Genomic DNA, 16,225 nt, shown 5'->3' with positions numbered 1-16,225 from the left:
AACAGGAATTATCAAGGACCATGTCACCTACAAATAGATAACACTATTTCTTCATAGTTCATACAATAAATCTAGAAGCACATGATCATATCCATGCCAGACGTAAGACTCAAAACCTGAGTAGGGCCTTGTTTAGTTCACCTTGAAAATCAAAAAGTTTTCAAGATTCTCCGTCACATCAAATCTTGTGACACATGCATGAAATATTAAATATAGACGAAAATAAAAACTAATTACACAGTTTAGCTGTAAATCACGAGACGAATCTTTTGATCCTAGTTAGTCCATGATTGGATAATATTTGTCACAAACAAACGAAAGTGCTACAGTTCCGAATTTTTTTCACTTTTCGAAACTAAACAAGGCCTAGATATATGTTCATACCACTTGAAAATACGCGCATGACTTAAATAGTGCACTGTGCACGCTCCTTAATTATATAAAAAACCACTTTTTTGCGAATCAAAGTAACTTTTCTTGTCGGTCATCAAAATAAATAGAGACCTGAACATGCAGAACATCTGCACACACATTTCTCCTGCGCGAAGGCATCCAGGAAGCTCGGGAGGTTCGTGGTTTAATTTAACGAGAAGAAAGGGGGGGGGGGGGGGGGGGGGGGGGGGGGGGGGGGGGCAAATCCGTCAATTGCTATAGCCAACAGGTAACCCCCAGGCCCAGGTGAGCCTGGAGCCGTGTTCCTCGCGCGGTCGCGGCGGGCAGCAAAACCCAACAACCCGCAACTGTCCCGAGGCATCCACCCCGACCGTCCCCATTCAAAATCTCCCCTCCGGCCCTCCGCTCCGTCGTCGTCTCGTTCTCGTCTCACTCCTCCTCCCCTCGTGATTATCCCCCCCGGATTCCAAATCCCATCTCCGATTCATTCGTCCCCGTGTCCTTCGCGCGGGCGATGGCGGGGGCTGCAGCGGGCGCGGAGGCGGTGGAGAAGGCGCACGGGCTCTACCGGGGCGGCCGCCACCGGGAGGCGCTGGAGCTCTACTCCGCCGCGCTGGCGGCGGCGCGGGGCCCCGCGCAGCGCATCGCGCTCCACAGCAACCGTGCCGCCTGCTACCTCAAGCTCCACGATTTCCACAAGGTACCTGCTCCTGGCTCCCCCTGCTCTGCGTTCCGGTTGCTTTCCTTGGCGGATTGCGTCGTTGCTTTTGATTTGACTTCGCCTCGGTGGTGACTGCGGGGGAGGGGCGCTCCTCTGGCGCTTCCAAGTGTCAGTTTTGGTACAAAGGGTCGATTTTTTTTTTCAGCCATACAGGTGTCCTGTTTGGTTCCGGATTCAGGGCTCCTGCGATTTTGGTCTCATATAGATAGATTGTGTTTTCTGGTCGTCATATTTGGACTGTGGATGAGTTCCATTCTTTAAGGAACAATATGAATGCTCAATTTTGACTGTGGATGGCAAGGGGAACTTGTGACACTAGGCATTTGTGTGCAGGTAGTGATACTGTTAATTGAGTACTCCTGTTAATTTGTTATGTCCAAACTCCTCAAATCTTCAGTCTAGCTTTTGCTTATTATGGTGATCTCTCCACATTTATCTCAGTTGCTGGTAAAATTTGTGTTCTAAGACGCAACTGAATCCATTAGATTGATTGGAATCGACTTGAGAAGATGCAGTGCTTATGTTTTGCTTGCTGTTGCCTTACCAAAAATAGCAAAAGTACTAGAAAACAGGCTAGGCATGGTATCGAAAAAAAAAGACTTGGATACCTGAAATTTATGAGTGGCCCTACTCAAATGATTCCCTTGATTTGGGCACCTGAAATTTGAGGGACGGCCAAATGCTTAATGGATGATCGACAATGAAAGCTAGTAAAGGGCCATAGTTATTATTTATATTGACCGTGAAAATAGCAGTCTGCATTCCTCTGGAATCGTATGGTACTGCAGGCATCATGGCATCATTTATTGGTTCCCTTTTCTATATTATCATTTTTGTTTCTAACACTAAATTCTCCATTTGTGATATCTGGTACAGGCAGCACGAGAGTGTACATCTGTCCTTGAGTTGGATACGGAGCATGCCGGAGCTCTGATGTTACGTGCCCAGACTCTCGTTACTCTGAAAGATTATCAGTCAGCTCTATTTGATGTCAACAGGCTCATTGAGATAAATCCGTCATCTGAAGTATATCGGAACCTGCAGGCACGATTGAAGACACAGCTAGTATGTTTTCAGTTTTTGCTCCCTTTGTTAACCTCCCTGACATCCTCACCTAATTGTGCCTCGTGTTCTTAGCTGACCTATTTTATTGCCCATCTGCTGTACTGTTTTGAAGTCACTAGCCCCAATTCCTGAGTGTGAAGAGGAGTCTCTTTGTCTCGAAGAAGAAAAGGAAGAACTTCCTCCAAAAGTTCAGAAGACTGAGAATTCTATCACGAAGCCTAACCAACCTGCAACTGAACCTGTTCTCGAGAACAAACCTTCAAATGGACCGATTCTCAATAGAAAACCTGCAACTGAACCTCAAAAGGTTGAGGTTCCATCCGCTCTGCCTTCAAAACCCCAGGGTTGGGAGGCCATCCCAAAACCAAAGGGCCATTCAGGGCTTGATTACTCAAAATGGGACAAAGTTGAAGACGATTCAAGTGAAGATGACGACGATGAAGAAGAAGATGAGCTGCCACAGTACAAGTTTAAAGTCAGAACTGTTGGTGTGCGGTCTGTAAAGTGAACAGGGTTGGCAATAGATTCAGAGTGTGGTCTGTGTATAGTCTAACAGGATCCCCCAATGACCAGGGTGCCAATTATTCATCTTTAGTTGAGTTGTTTGGAATGAACAGCTATATATTGGTTGATATTTGCTTGAATCAGAAATAAGCTCAGGTAGTCCGCATTTTTCTTCAGTCATACAAATTTTAAGTAACAGTACATATATTTACTCTGCTTTGTGGTGCAGGTTCCTGATTTGTCCAAAGCTGTCTCACAATGGCTCTCAAGTCCAAGGAGAGCAATTGTATGAAGCAATGGGGATGGATATGATGGCAAAGTAAACAGTGTACAAAGATCCAAAGCTAACACTCTAGTAGTCTAGTTCAATTTAGGATCAGTCTCATGATCACGTCGAAAGGTTGAACCTGTGTACCTAACCTGCACATTCATGTCATCGATTATATGAACCTATTTTTATATGAACCATGTGGTTATTATGCAAAAATACTTTCATCAGTTTCAAATCATGTATTCTGTCACATTTTTCAGCGCAACGTGTGGCAGAATACCAATTTGTGTACATATGCAGTGACCAAAAAGCCAGCCAACAGACGTATGGCAAATTTTTACACCAAACTCTGGACCGGTATTATAAAGTTTTGAATTGCAAACTCTACTGAACATACCCTCCAGCCAATAGACGTATGGCAAAATTTACACCAAACTCTGGACATTAAGGCCCTGTTTGGTTCCCCTTGCTAAAAAGTTCCAAACACATTGACTAAAATGAGTTAAAATAGTTTAGTCTCATTAGTCATCCAAGGGTAGCTAGCTAGCTAAAATTTAGCAAGGGAAACCAAACAGTTCATGCTTAAATAAAAAACTAAAACCACACCGTCGTGTGTATACTCCAGTTCTACTCAATCTCCAAATTAATCACGAGCTCCTCTACTCTTTTTTTCTTTAACCTTTGGAAGATATTCAGTTCAAACCCGAAAGCGGCCCAACCCACCGGAACATTTCGTCAAAAGCCTCCAAATTCAAGCGAAAGTTGGTCATCAGCTCATCACCAACACCGGCACGGCAGCACCGCACCCGCACTGCTGTGACTGTGAGACCCGCCTATCCCGTAAACCATGTTGGAAGACCGTCCATTTCCCACTCCACTGACAAAGTTACTAGCCGTTAGACAGTTTATTTCAATTTCACCCCATCGCTCTCCTCTCCTACCTCCCTTCAAATTCGAATCCCGCAGTCCACCAGATCCCAACAAATAAACTCGTCATCAACGACACCTCCTTCCTTCCTTCCTTACCAATCACTCAAATCATTCCCAATTGAGATTCATTCGAAGGCTAAGGCTGATGGGGATGGAGGCGAAATGCGGCGGCCTGGCCGTAGCTGCCAGCGCCGCGGTCAGGCGGCCGCTACAACCGCGGGACACCAACGTGGCGGCGTCCACGGTAGTAGTCGGGAAGAAGACCGCTGCGCCAACGCCCAGAGCTCATCCAAAGGCGGGGGCGGGGACGAGGCCGGGGCCGCCGGCGGCGGCGGCGGCGGCTTTGCCTTCACTGCCGCTGTTCCCGGCCCAGTGCGGCGTGTCTGTTGCGGCTGCGGGGGTGGCAGAAGTGTCGCTGGCGGAGGAGCTCGAGAAGGCTCGGGAGCGGCGCGCGCGGCTCCGCGCGGCGCGGGAGCAGACGGAGCGGGAGATGGAGAGCCGCGCCGAGGTGATGGAGCGAGCGGCGGTGGAGTGGGAGCGCCGCGCGGAGGATCAGCGGAGGCTCGTCTCGGAGCTCATGCGCCTCATCGGGATGCCTGAGGTAAAAAGTCCGCCCGCCGTGGCGTTCTGTGTCTGCGACGGATCGCTGATTTTGCTATCAATTTTGGTAATTTATTAGACGACGTCATGGTGGCTGGCAGGTGTACACGCCGGTGGAATCACTGAGATCCAAGGAAGAGAGGAAGCGAAGGGGAGCCACTATTGCTCATTCCGGTTCGACGGTAAATGCTTATTCATCTTCTTGAATCTCATTTTATTTTGCTTATACAAGACACAGTAGCTGGGAAATCTCCGGGATTCTATCTGTTGAGAAAAATGGACTGCTTCATTTTGTAGCTGAAATGCCCTGACTTCTGATTGCCGTTTATCGCGCATGTTGCAGGGTTCCATCTCGACAGCATCAGAATTGCAGGCTGATGATGCAGCAGGAGCCTGTAGTGATGAGGAATCTGAGGTAACCGGAGGGGATAACAGAGACGGCAAAAACAACTGAGATCACCTCTGATTTTGTGCCATTGGTTCCGTTTGCTTGTGGCTCTGTTTTCCCCCCTAGTGTAAATCGTCAGTTTTGAATGAAATCAAATGGCCTGTTTGAGTGTTTAGTTCGGAATATTTGAGATGTACAAAGGTTCTACTGTCAACAACTAGAAAACAGGAGCGTGGCGTTGCTGCGCCTCCACTAGATTGGGCCAGTGTACACCAGCACAATCCCATCAGGAGATCTAACGAGATGCTCAAATTTGACCACGAAGAGATGCACCAGCTAAATAGTTGAGATGCTTGCACAGCGATAATCTATGTATATTATTTACCATCCAGCAAAAGGTCCTACCAGCAGATCTTCGATCATATCCATATCTTTTAAAGTACTTTTCAGAATAACTTGTGATGAGAAACATCAAAACAAGGTCCTACCAGGAGATGTGTAAACGTCATTTAAAATTCAGCTCCATACAGCAACTTACATGGAGTATGCTCTTTTGTGTCCTGTTTATGCCACTCAGCACACAGTACAGTTATTCCTCATGCAAGAACCAACCATAAGTAGTCCATTGTTATATGTTCCAAAAAAAAAGTAGTCTTTATAAAAAAAACCATAAGTAGTCCAGAGTTCAAGTTATAATGTTTTTCTCTAGACAATAAAATACATCAGGATTGTTAATCTCTCCAAAAACTGTATGACACAAAAGGTTAGGGTCATGTTACAGAGGTCAAGATGAATAAAGTGAATGAACTTAGCTAAATTGTAGTGACTTTTATTGACTATAAATTTTTGCCTTGTTGAATAAATTGGGCAGAGAGAAAGAGCTCTAGATTGCACCACTACAAAATTATTTATGGATATTATATTATAGCTCAAGGAAAGCAATTGAACTGCAAGCTATGCTCATCATTTTCAATTTCTTGAAGGTAATATACAGGCCTAAAGAAATTGTATTGGGATGATCTTCTATAATAGTTGCAGTAAAATGAAAGAGGCAGGAAATAGGGATTGGAGCTTGTTTGTTGCCTTCATGAGCCATAGATATGAGTAAGAGTATTGTGGTTCACGCTTTTGCATTTTATCAAATACGTATAGGGGAGGATGAGCTTCTCAGCTTGCATAAGCTGTGGCAGCATGGCTTTGTATACAGTCAGTGTCACACAGTCCTGGCGTGACCTGACCTACTCCATCCTGCGTCCCCGCAAAAGAATGTATTTTTTAATTTAATTTAACCATTCGAAATTGTTTATTATTTTTGAAAAACAACTTTAATTTGAATTGTGCAGGCCATCCAAAAATAGAGAATTCCCACGAAAGAACTTGCATTCTTATTTTTTATTTTTTAAAATTTTAATTGACTTTAAAAATTTTATTTCAATTTTTTGAAGACAACTTTGATTTGATTTGTGGGGCCCTCCAAAAAGGAGAATCCCCTCCAAAAATTAGCGTATGCTGCTATTTGCGGCGCACACACGGTATTCTTTAGTAAAAGGCGAAAGAATAGTTCGCTTTGTGTGCACCGCGCAGCTGCGTGCCTTGTCAAGGCTGCCCTGGCCCTTCTTTTATGCTTCTCACTTGGACTACAGCTGAGCTAGAGTAGTGAGGTGGTACTAAAACTGCTAATGCCCCCAAACTGTCTCACTGCGCACTTTGCTGGCCGCGCGACGCGAATTGGGCCTGGCCCGTTACTCCGTGACAGAGTGCCATTCACTCCTCACTCACAGTGATCGCTGCTAGGCCGGCCCAGTAGAAGATGGACAGTCCACTCCGTGAGAGTGCTACTGTCACTCACAGTTGCTCCACCTTTGCACATCTTTTCTTCTTTTTCTTTCTTTCTTTCAAGACATTCGAATGTTGAAGAAAATAATAAGTACGAGTTTTATACGAAACTACTTATGGTTTGGTTTCATTGTAGTCACTTTAGTAACTAAAATTTCAAACACACTAACTAAAAATAAGCTGAAATAGTTTAGTCTCACTATTTATCCAAAAGTAGCTAAACAATTTTAGCCGATAAAAATTTAGCAAGGGGCAACAGGGCCTTAGTCACCAAAACGCATCACATATATTCAGGCCCTGTTTGGTTTCTCTTGCTAAATTTTAGTTGGCTAAAATTATTTTAGCTACTCTTAGATGACTAATAGGACTAAATTATTTTAGCTTTTTTTAGTTTGTGTGTGTTGAAAGTTTAGCTACTAAATTAATTAGAATTTAACCAGCTAAATTTTAGCAAGGAAATCAAACAGGCCTACATCAGCATGTTGATATGTTGATATGTACGTTGGTAGGAGAATAAATAAGATATTCTCTGTACTCAAATATGTGGTTTTTAGTTCAAGGGGTGCCTATAAAAAACAGAAGAGGATCTAGTAGCTATACAAGTATTTTTTAAAAAATTATTACAAATACAGCTTTGCGTTGTATTCCGTACTGCTTTGCTTGTATTTCCTTTTTTCAATATAAGCCTTGTTTAGTTTCAAAAAAATTACAAAAATTTTCGAATTCTCCGTCGCATCAAATCTTACGGCACATGCATAGAGACATTAAATATAGATAAAAAATAATAACTAACTATATAGTTTGTCTGTAATTTGCGAGACGAATCTTTTGAGCCTATTTAGATCATGATCGGACAATATTTGTCAAATACAAATGAAATTGCTATATTGTCCATTTTGCAAAAAAAATTAGGAACTAAACAAGACCATAATAGTATTGCTGCCAGCACTTATCTTTTTTTTTGAAAAGGAAAAGGATGCTAGACATTCTTGATCATGGAAGGAATAAGTGTAGCTCCTACCAACTCATCAACAATAATACGGAGGTTAGGAACAAAAGGATGTACAAAGAAAATCCAAAGCAACAAAAAGAGAAAAAATGAGTGGGAAAATGACAAGGAACACCCAACAGTGTACAGCCAGGCAAACCCATCCCCATCACAAACCACATGTTCGCGTCCGTATACCCGTAAAGAAATTTCAAAAAAAAAAACTTTAATTTCCACTCCTATTCTTCCCCGGCGCCGGGGACCACCGCCAGCGCCACCCGCTCGTCCTCCAGCGTCACCCCGGCACCCGCTCGTCCTCCGGCGGCGGCGGAGATGGCGAGGCACGAGGCGTCGGCGTCCGCGGCCGCGGCTGTGCCGGGCGTGGACTTCCACCTTCCGGACGAGATCCTGGCCGTGATCCCCACCGACCCGTACGAGCAGCTGGACGTGGCGCGGAAGATCACCTCCATGGCCATCGCGTCCCGCGTCTCCCGCCTCGAGGCTGACGCCACGCGCCTCCGCCGTGACCTCGCCGACCGCGACCGCGCCGAGGCCGAGCTCCGCGCCCGCCTCGCCGACTCCGACGCGCGCCTGGCTGCCGCTCTCGACGAGAACGTAAGCCTGCCCCCGTCCCCGCCCTTCCCTTTGCCGGAATCCTTCCCGCAGAATTATGATTTGTAATTGTGCTCTGATCCTTTGGCGCGCAGGCGAAGCTGGCCAAGGAAAGGGACTCGCTCGCCGCGACGACCAAAAAGCTAGCCAGAAATTTGGCAAAGGTACTAGCTTTCTAGGCCCATCTGTAGTGCGAATTCTCTCAATTCTGGTTACAAGTTTTGGCTTTGGCATGGATTGTTGTGTTAGCCTGCAAATTTTGATTAGAGGTGTGTTTAGAGTGTTCAGTTGGTGGAATTGTTGGTGACTTTGACCAGGCACTCATCTTTTAGTGTTGTTTGCTTGTGTATGTCAGAGATGTGCTTTTCAGTGACTATGAGTCCATGATTTTAGACACTTGGTAAAGATAGGACAAACACTTCATTGCTATGAATTTGGATGATACCCGTGTGTCTAGCCTTGTTTATAGTGTAGTCGTCATCAAAGTGGAGAATATGTCTTATGTTTTATGATTACTGACTTACTGTGATGGAAGAAATACAGCCTTTGATTTGTTGATGATTTGAAGAACACAGTAGATTTTTTTTTATTACTTTAGTCAGATGGTTCAACTTCGGCTGGGTACAAAATTGTCACACTGCAGGTGTTTTTATATCTTTCAGTCTTAGTTAAGGATTTCGTATAGTTGGAAAATAGATAATTTTACTGCAGACATTGAAATTGTGTGCAGATTAAATTGATGATATTTTAGAGAAGCTCTCTGGTAATAAATAATTTTTAACACAATGTTATGGATATCAGATTGTCAAGCCAGATTTGTGGAAACTGGTTCAATAGATAAATAGCATAGAAATAAAGGCAGGTTCAGTTACTGCTTTACTGTCAGTTACTTTACTTTGCAGTTTCACGCATAGTGTTGCAGAAACTATAATAATTGGCTGTGAAGTTTTTGACTGGAACATTTTTTGTCCGTGTATTTGCCATTTCCTTGTATGATGTCATATGTATGAGCAGGGGCAGAGCTAGGAAGTTAATTTTTTGAATGTTATGGGGGGTGGGGGGCAGCAGTGGTAAATTTCAAAATTCATTTGAATTTCAAAAAATTCGGTGGAGGTTTCACATTCATAAGGGGGGCATGGGCCCCTGCTCGTCCTCCCCCTTGTCTCCACCCCTGTGCATGAGCCTGGCAAGGAATTCTAACCAGCATGAAGTTTGTCAAACTGTACTTCTATTCTACATGATAAACGCACTTCACTAGTTACCCGAATTACCAGAGATTGTTCGTTCTGTGCAGTTGGAGGCATTTAAGAAACAATTGATGAAATCGTTGAGTGAAGATAATCTATTGGTGAGTTGTATTGATCAAATCTTTTTTTCACTCTTAGTCAAAATTTATTGTTACCTTTCAAGCCTTCTCTTCTGCGGGAACTTATGTGTTAGAAAATGATTTTATTGGCATATTTCACAGCAACTGTCTGAAACCAGTCAAGATCACAACGGAGAAGATAATTTGACAGCTCGAGTCCCGTCTTGGAAAGGTGTCATTCAACATCCTTACAGTTTTGACAGCATTTTCTGTTAAACAATAACTGTAACCACATGCCTGATACACTTTCATTTTGTTTTCTATGACTATAGATGAAGTTTCAAGCAGTAACACTTCTTCAGATACCTCCAGCAGATCCACAATGACTGAATCCGTCCATGGTGGAGGTAATTCACTCTCGCTACTGAACAGTGAACAGCTAAACTAGATTAATGTATTTAACATATTTTTAGCCCAGCAACTTACATTGAAAGAATTTACACTTTTACAGGATACAAGTTCTCAATCACATCATATATGCCTCCAAAATTAACTCCTGGTTCAACACCTATGATTTCGTCCTCTAGTGGTTCTCCCCGAGCTTATTCAACTGGCCCACCCTCTCCCAAGTTCTTATCTGGTCCTACTTCTCCTACAAAAACTCGATCCGAGAGCCAATTGACATTTTCATCATGGCAAGGATCATCAAGTCATCAGTATTCAGCACCTACCTCTCCTCCTCAACGCCATTCGTTCACAGGTTCGAGACAGTGAATGTGACACATATTGGAGCTTAATAAAGATGCATACACTGACTCTTTTCTGTTTCCAGGGCGGCCACGTATAGATGGGAAGGAATTCTTCCGACAAGCACGGTTAGTTGTTATTCTGGTTACCTTTTGTAGCAATGGTTAGTTTGTTTCTCTCTTAATGTTTGTGCCTTCAACTCCCAGGACAAGACTTTCTTACGAACAATTTGGAGCATTTTTGGCCAATATCAAGGAGTTCAATGCTCAGAAACAATCACGAGAGGTGTCGTAATCTACCATTGTTTTCATTACGACAGAAACTTGGAAAACATGTCATGTGATGTTTTTTTGCTTAACTAACTAATATCTGCAGGACACCCTGTCAAAAGCAGAAGAGATTTTTGGAGCAGAACACAAAGACTTGTACATTTCTTTCCAGAATATGCTTAATCGCAACCAATCATGAGAATTTGTCAGAAGCAGTATTTTTTGTTATCTCTAAATGAAGCAGGTTCGTTCATCCTATTTCTCTTACAATGAAGGAATCTAATATTTTGGTTGGCTAATCATGTCTGCTTCATACCATTTGTTTACAGGGAAGAATCTGTTGGAATAAACGATGCCCTTTCATAGGTTCTCAAGATCACATTGTAGAGATCTGTATAGTCCACCTTAATTTGAGGTGTTCATTCCCAATAATTTGGAGCAGTGACTTAAAAGGAAAAATCTCATAACTACCGGAAATTTGGCCAAACTCATTCCCTGACATTCAAGTCTTCCTACTTCTGTTGTAAAAAAAAAAGGGTCTCCCTGCTTGTGTTCTGCTGTAAATTCGAATGCAAATGTCTTGAGCGTTGAGGTGCCTTCCCCAGTTCCTTTTGTAGAAAGCTGTATAAAACTGTTCTTTGCAGTTCTAACTGCCAAGTGTATGCGGAATGGATATGATAACGGAAAAATTGTTCTGTAATTCTGTACTGAGATATTCGATGAACTATGTGATTGTGATTTTTTGTTGGGTTATATCACGGCCTCACGGGACATTTTAATGAACTGGATTTTTCACCGTATCCATGTCCGTGGGATGCCTTACTGGTAGTATTAGTTGTGAACTTTGTAATTTATTGTACTTTAACTTTTTCTCCCAGGGGCTGTGAATTGTGATATACAGAAAAGCAAAAAAAAGGAAGATAGTAGAAGTTTGAACACGAACATACTCGCTGACAGGTAGGTCCTGAGTAATTCCCCTAAGGACTGATTTCATGGGCCCACATGTCATGCACACATCCTTCCGCTCATCCCTCTCAGGCTTCATCTTCCCGATCCCACACTGGTCCGTGGTCCACCACCATGGCCGCCCCATCCACCTCCGGCGACCCCGCCGCCGCCGCCGGCAGTGAACCAGTCCCAACCCCATCACTAGGACCAGCTCAGCGTCGCCACCCAGCATCCCGCATCTCCCATATCGTGCGCACCTACCTGGACCTATCCAGTTCCAGGAAGCGCCGTTCCGCTCCCAAGAACCAGCCCAAGGCCGGCGACAAGGAAACGGATGCCGCCGACGACGAAACTGAAGGGTCCAAGGCCGGGCCGTCCTCGTCCCATCCGTCTCGGCTGCTCCGGGAGCTGGGCATCCGCGTCTCCCGCTACACGCACGAGGAGCGCCGGGATATCATCCTTCGCTACATGCAGAAGCGGAGCGGCCGCCAGGTCGTCAACCGCGCGGCCAGTAAGGTGCGATTTGTTTGGTGAGAGCTTAGTTTAGTGGGGTGATTGGATTGCAGAGCGCGCTAAAGTTGACAGGTTTCTTTGCTGCTGCTGCTTTGCAGGTCCCATCGAGGCAGGCTCTGGCAGTCCGGCGGCGGAGGGGTGCTGGAGGGAAGTTCCTCGGCAAGGATGACGCCCAGGTGCAGCCCGGTATATCCGGTTCCTAAAGAATGGAACCACTTGGTATTGCACATTATAAATAGGCGAAAGTTCATGAAATATAAAAAACAGTTAGGCCAGTTTTATGTGAATTTTGACATGCTATCAATAGAGAGAATTTTGCATTAACAAAGCAGTTCTAGTGTTAGAAATGTTGATGTTTTGGCTCGTTTACTTCAGTGTCCAAGCTATATTGACTGCATCAATGAACTGGGTAGTAGATAAGTACCAATGCTGAAGTGGAGACTAATGTTAACTATCAAAGTGGAGATTAGTGCTGAATACATCATGTTAATGATATACTTCAACATTGTGTTTAAAAGATGAGTTTATATATACTTAGTTATCCACACTTCTGTTGTGTAAGTGCTTTTGTTTTTTTCCCCAGACTGCAGATAAGCCAGAAGAAAAGGCAGAAGAAGAGCCAGAATTGCCACCAGAAGTCATCTCAAATGCTGGAGGAGTACCCATAGTTGGTATGGTCTTTGAAAGTGAAGAAAAAGCATATGAGTATTATGTTAGTTATGCAGGAAATATGGGATTTAGTGTTCGGAAAGGATGGTGGGAGAAAACTGCTAAAAATTCCAACAGGACAAGGGTCTATGTCTGTTCTAGGGAGGGATTTCGCTCAAAGAAGGACACCAAGAGACCTCGCTCAGAGACAAGGGTGGGTTGCCCTGCACGGGTAGCGATTAAGGTGACACCTAGTGGTAAATATCGTGTAACAGAATTTGTGAAGGATCATAATCACCAACTTGCTGCACCATTTGATATTGAGATGCTGAAATCACAAAGAGTGTTGACCAAAGTTCGACCTGGAAGCCAAAATGCTAGTAACATCCCTCCAGGGTACAAGAATTATCTCCGGTCCAAGTCTACAAGAGATATGAAGTCAGGGGATCTCAGAACTCTGATGGATTACTTTCGAAGAATGAAGAGTGATAATCCATCGTTTTACTATGCCATTCAGGTGGATGAAAATGACAAAGCGGCTAATGTCTTCTGGGCTGATGCAAGGTCAATCATGGACTATCGCTACTTCTGTGATGTAGTCTGCTTAGACATGATCTACAAAGCAAATGATTGCAGCAGGCCTTTAGCTTTGTTTCTAGGTATGAACCATCATCAACAAATGATCATATTTGGTGCGGCTTTTTTATACGATGAATCTGTTGAGTCTTTCAAGTGGCTTCTTGATACCTTTAAGAATGCCATGTGTGGGAAACACCCAAAGACAATTTTGACTGATGGATCTTCAGCTTTGAAGGAAGCCCTGGGTCTTACTTGGCCTGGTACTATCCACCGTTCCTGTGTGTGGCAAATATACCAGAGCACTGTTAAGTCCTTGGCACATATGTTTAGTGCTTCTGAAGAATTCACATATGATTTTAGACACTGTGTTTTTAATATCGAGGATGAACAAGAGTTCATTGACACATGGAACATGATAATGGAAAAATACAACCTTGGAGAGAATGAATGGTTCATTAAGCTTTATGAAGATCGGGAAAACTGGGCTATGCCATACAATCGACAAATATTCTCTGGGGAGATTAAAAGCTTGCTACAAGCAGAAAATGTTGGCACTAAGCTTAAACAGTACTTGGGTTACGATACAGATCTATCCCTTTTTTTGAATTTTTTTGAAAGTTCAGCGGAGAAGAGGAGGCAAGAAGAGATTCAAGCTGATTACCAAGCCAACCAAGGGGTCCCAAGAACACCTCTGCCATTGCTATGGCAGGCTGTGAATTTGTATACCCCAACAATATTTGAATTATTTAGAAAGGAATGTGAACTAAGCATGGACTGCATGGCTTATGGTTGTGGGGAATTTGGCTCTCTTTCTGAATATATGATTACTATCAAGAACAAAACTAAGGATCAGCTTGTGCGATTTGACTCATCAGATGCTTCAGTTGCATGTACATGCAAAAAGTTTGAAAGTTCTGGGCTGTTATGCTGCCATATATTAAAAGTATATGAGCTGAGGAATGTTAAAGAGATTCCCCCACAGTACTTTCTGAAGAGGTGGAGGAAAGATGCAAAGTTAGTGACTGTGGATGAAACTGATGGGTTTAATTTTGATAATGACACAAAATCTTCCATTCCAGGACGTTATGCAGCTCTTTGCAGTCTGTTCTACAAGATTGCTGCTAAGGCTGCAGAGAATGAAGAGACATTTGCACTGATGGCAAGCCAGTCAGATAACCTTCTTGTAGAAATCGAAGGAACTTTACTATCTACACTGTCTGACAAGTCATCTGGCCACTCCCTTACGGACCAATTAACTCACATGACCCAGAATGACTATCTACTTAGTAGTGGCCTGGAAGGTATAGGTTCTACTGGAAAGAAGTGTGAAGTTGCTCGCCGTAGAAATGATTTAGAAACCACTAAGCGAAAGAAAGCAAGAAAAGGTGTGTATATATAGATTCCTTTAAGGATTTTAATTTTTGATGTTCTGCATGTAAATCTGAGCACTAATATTTTCACTTATTGTCATCAACAAAGGGCAACCTGATGCAACAGACAGTGGACCAAGAGGAGAGCTGAATATTGCACCAGGAAGTTTCCAATCTGAACCAAGTAATGATTCAAACCAGTTCATCCCAGATCAATTAATGCAGGTGAATTCTTAAGCAGGATGGCAATCATTACTATCCTCCCTTCAGGAAAAATGTTACATTAGCTGATGCTTTTTATCATGCAGGGACATTATGTACTTGGCCACAACTTTGGGCTAGGTAGCTCACAGAACCTTCATGACAATTTGAATCAGTTCGGTCAGGTCTGTGCTTGTTTGTAACGTAAATTTCTCATCGTGCTGATTAAGCATCGAGATTCTCAGGCTAGTGTTGCATGCAGGCTTCCTCATCTTCTACCTTGCAAGAGCAGCCATTTACTGGGAATGGTCAACTAACCCAAGTGAGTTCCGTGTTTGTATAATTACTGCCATTCATAGAGAAGTCTATGTTGGATTTCATTTTTCTCCCTTTGCATTTGAATTTCTTGCCCACTGTAGAGTAACGGCATGCGACCAAAGTATAAATGCACATTATGTTGGAAATCTGCTATTTTGTTATCTAGTCCTAGCATCCTAACTGCCACATTTACTGAACTATGAATATATAATTTGTGCACACCTTCAGGGATATCCTGGCGATATGCATGCGTTACAATTTATGGAGACAACCCCCCAAATTGATCATCAGAATGGCGATGAGGGTCAGTCGTCAATACCAGTGTGGGATTTTCTTTGAGCTGCCTGTCGCACTGCCATCCTTCCCTGCACGCGGGAGGCTGCCGCTCACCTGAGTTGAAAGAGCATGTGTCGGATACAGCGGAATTCCTTCGGATATTTCCTTTCTCTCAGTTCTGCATCCCGAAAGGGCCTTTGGGGCCTTTGTATATACTGTAATTGGCTATCTGTAAATACTAGGTACTTTAGTAGTTTGCTTTGCTCGCCCGGTACATGGACGGCATTGTAACTAGTGAGGGATGTTGGTGTGTATTAGACTATCAGTGTATGGTGCCACCCATGCGCAACAGATGCTTAATTTTTGTAAGCATGAAGCAACGCTTGAATCGGATGGAATGGAATCTGGACAGGAATCCTGCTTGACAGGAAATAATCTAACCGTGTCTTGCATACTTTAAACTGGCTGCCGATCTTTGAGAATGAACGGCGAACGGCATCCGTCCTTTGGAACTTGACTTTGCAAACTGAATCTTATGACACATGCATGAAATATTAAATGTAGACAAAAATAAATACTAATTACACAGTTTACCTGTAATTCGCGAGATGAATCTTTTGAGTCTAGTTAGTCCATAATTGGACAATATTTGTCACAAACAAACGAAAGTGCTACAGTAGCCAAAACCAAAATTTTTCCCAAACTGAACAAGGCCTGAAGAAGATCACGCCATGCTCAGGTC

At 43.5% G+C, this 16,225-nt stretch overlaps 4 protein-coding genes across 6 annotated transcripts; all 4 read left to right on the top strand.

Annotated features, from left to right (window-relative positions):
• On the top strand, positions 695–3,192 carry LOC8074702 (protein unc-45 homolog A). Its single transcript, XM_021462567.1, has 4 exons — positions 695–1,093; positions 1,991–2,179; positions 2,292–2,839; positions 2,913–3,192. Exons 1-3 carry the CDS (start codon positions 908–910, stop codon positions 2,685–2,687), a joined length of 771 nt encoding a protein of 256 aa, XP_021318242.1. The 5' UTR covers positions 695–907; the 3' UTR covers positions 2,688–2,839; positions 2,913–3,192.
• On the top strand, positions 3,603–5,391 carry LOC8073069 (translation initiation factor IF-2). 2 transcript variants are annotated; one of them, XM_021462826.1, is made up of 3 exons: positions 3,603–4,485; positions 4,564–4,666; positions 4,828–5,391. In XM_021462826.1, the coding sequence occupies exons 1-3, from the start codon at positions 4,030–4,032 to the stop codon at positions 4,860–4,862; spliced, it is 594 nt and encodes a 197-aa protein (XP_021318501.1). In that variant the 5' UTR covers positions 3,603–4,029; the 3' UTR covers positions 4,863–5,391. The 2 variants fall into 2 exon arrangements, with proteins under 2 accessions (XP_021318501.1, XP_002448529.1); XM_002448484.2 differs by having other exon boundaries at positions 3,731–4,485; positions 4,586–4,666; positions 4,828–5,294.
• Positions 7,854–11,383, top strand: LOC8072345 (uncharacterized protein At4g15545). Its single transcript, XM_002448483.2, has 10 exons — positions 7,854–8,311; positions 8,404–8,472; positions 9,603–9,656; positions 9,777–9,846; positions 9,947–10,021; positions 10,126–10,374; positions 10,447–10,489; positions 10,568–10,646; positions 10,737–10,874; positions 10,960–11,383. Exons 1-9 carry the CDS (start codon positions 8,030–8,032, stop codon positions 10,827–10,829), a joined length of 1,014 nt encoding a protein of 337 aa, XP_002448528.1. The 5' UTR covers positions 7,854–8,029; the 3' UTR covers positions 10,830–10,874; positions 10,960–11,383.
• On the top strand, positions 11,630–15,937 carry LOC8065844 (protein FAR1-RELATED SEQUENCE 5). 2 transcript variants are annotated; one of them, XM_002448482.2, is made up of 7 exons: positions 11,630–12,094; positions 12,190–12,267; positions 12,675–14,703; positions 14,798–14,913; positions 14,997–15,074; positions 15,152–15,211; positions 15,436–15,937. In XM_002448482.2, the coding sequence occupies exons 1-7, from the start codon at positions 11,633–11,635 to the stop codon at positions 15,544–15,546; spliced, it is 2,934 nt and encodes a 977-aa protein (XP_002448527.2). In that variant the 5' UTR covers positions 11,630–11,632; the 3' UTR covers positions 15,547–15,937. The 2 variants fall into 2 exon arrangements, with proteins under 2 accessions (XP_002448527.2, XP_021318924.1); XM_021463249.1 differs by having other exon boundaries at positions 11,633–12,094; positions 12,190–12,277.

The sequence above is a fragment of the Sorghum bicolor genome, chromosome 6 (assembly GCF_000003195.3).
Source record: "Sorghum bicolor cultivar BTx623 chromosome 6, Sorghum_bicolor_NCBIv3, whole genome shotgun sequence".
NCBI lineage: Eukaryota > Viridiplantae > Streptophyta > Magnoliopsida > Poales > Poaceae > Sorghum > Sorghum bicolor.
Note: the sequence above shows the minus strand (reverse complement) of the source record. Positions and strands in the feature narration are given on the sequence as shown.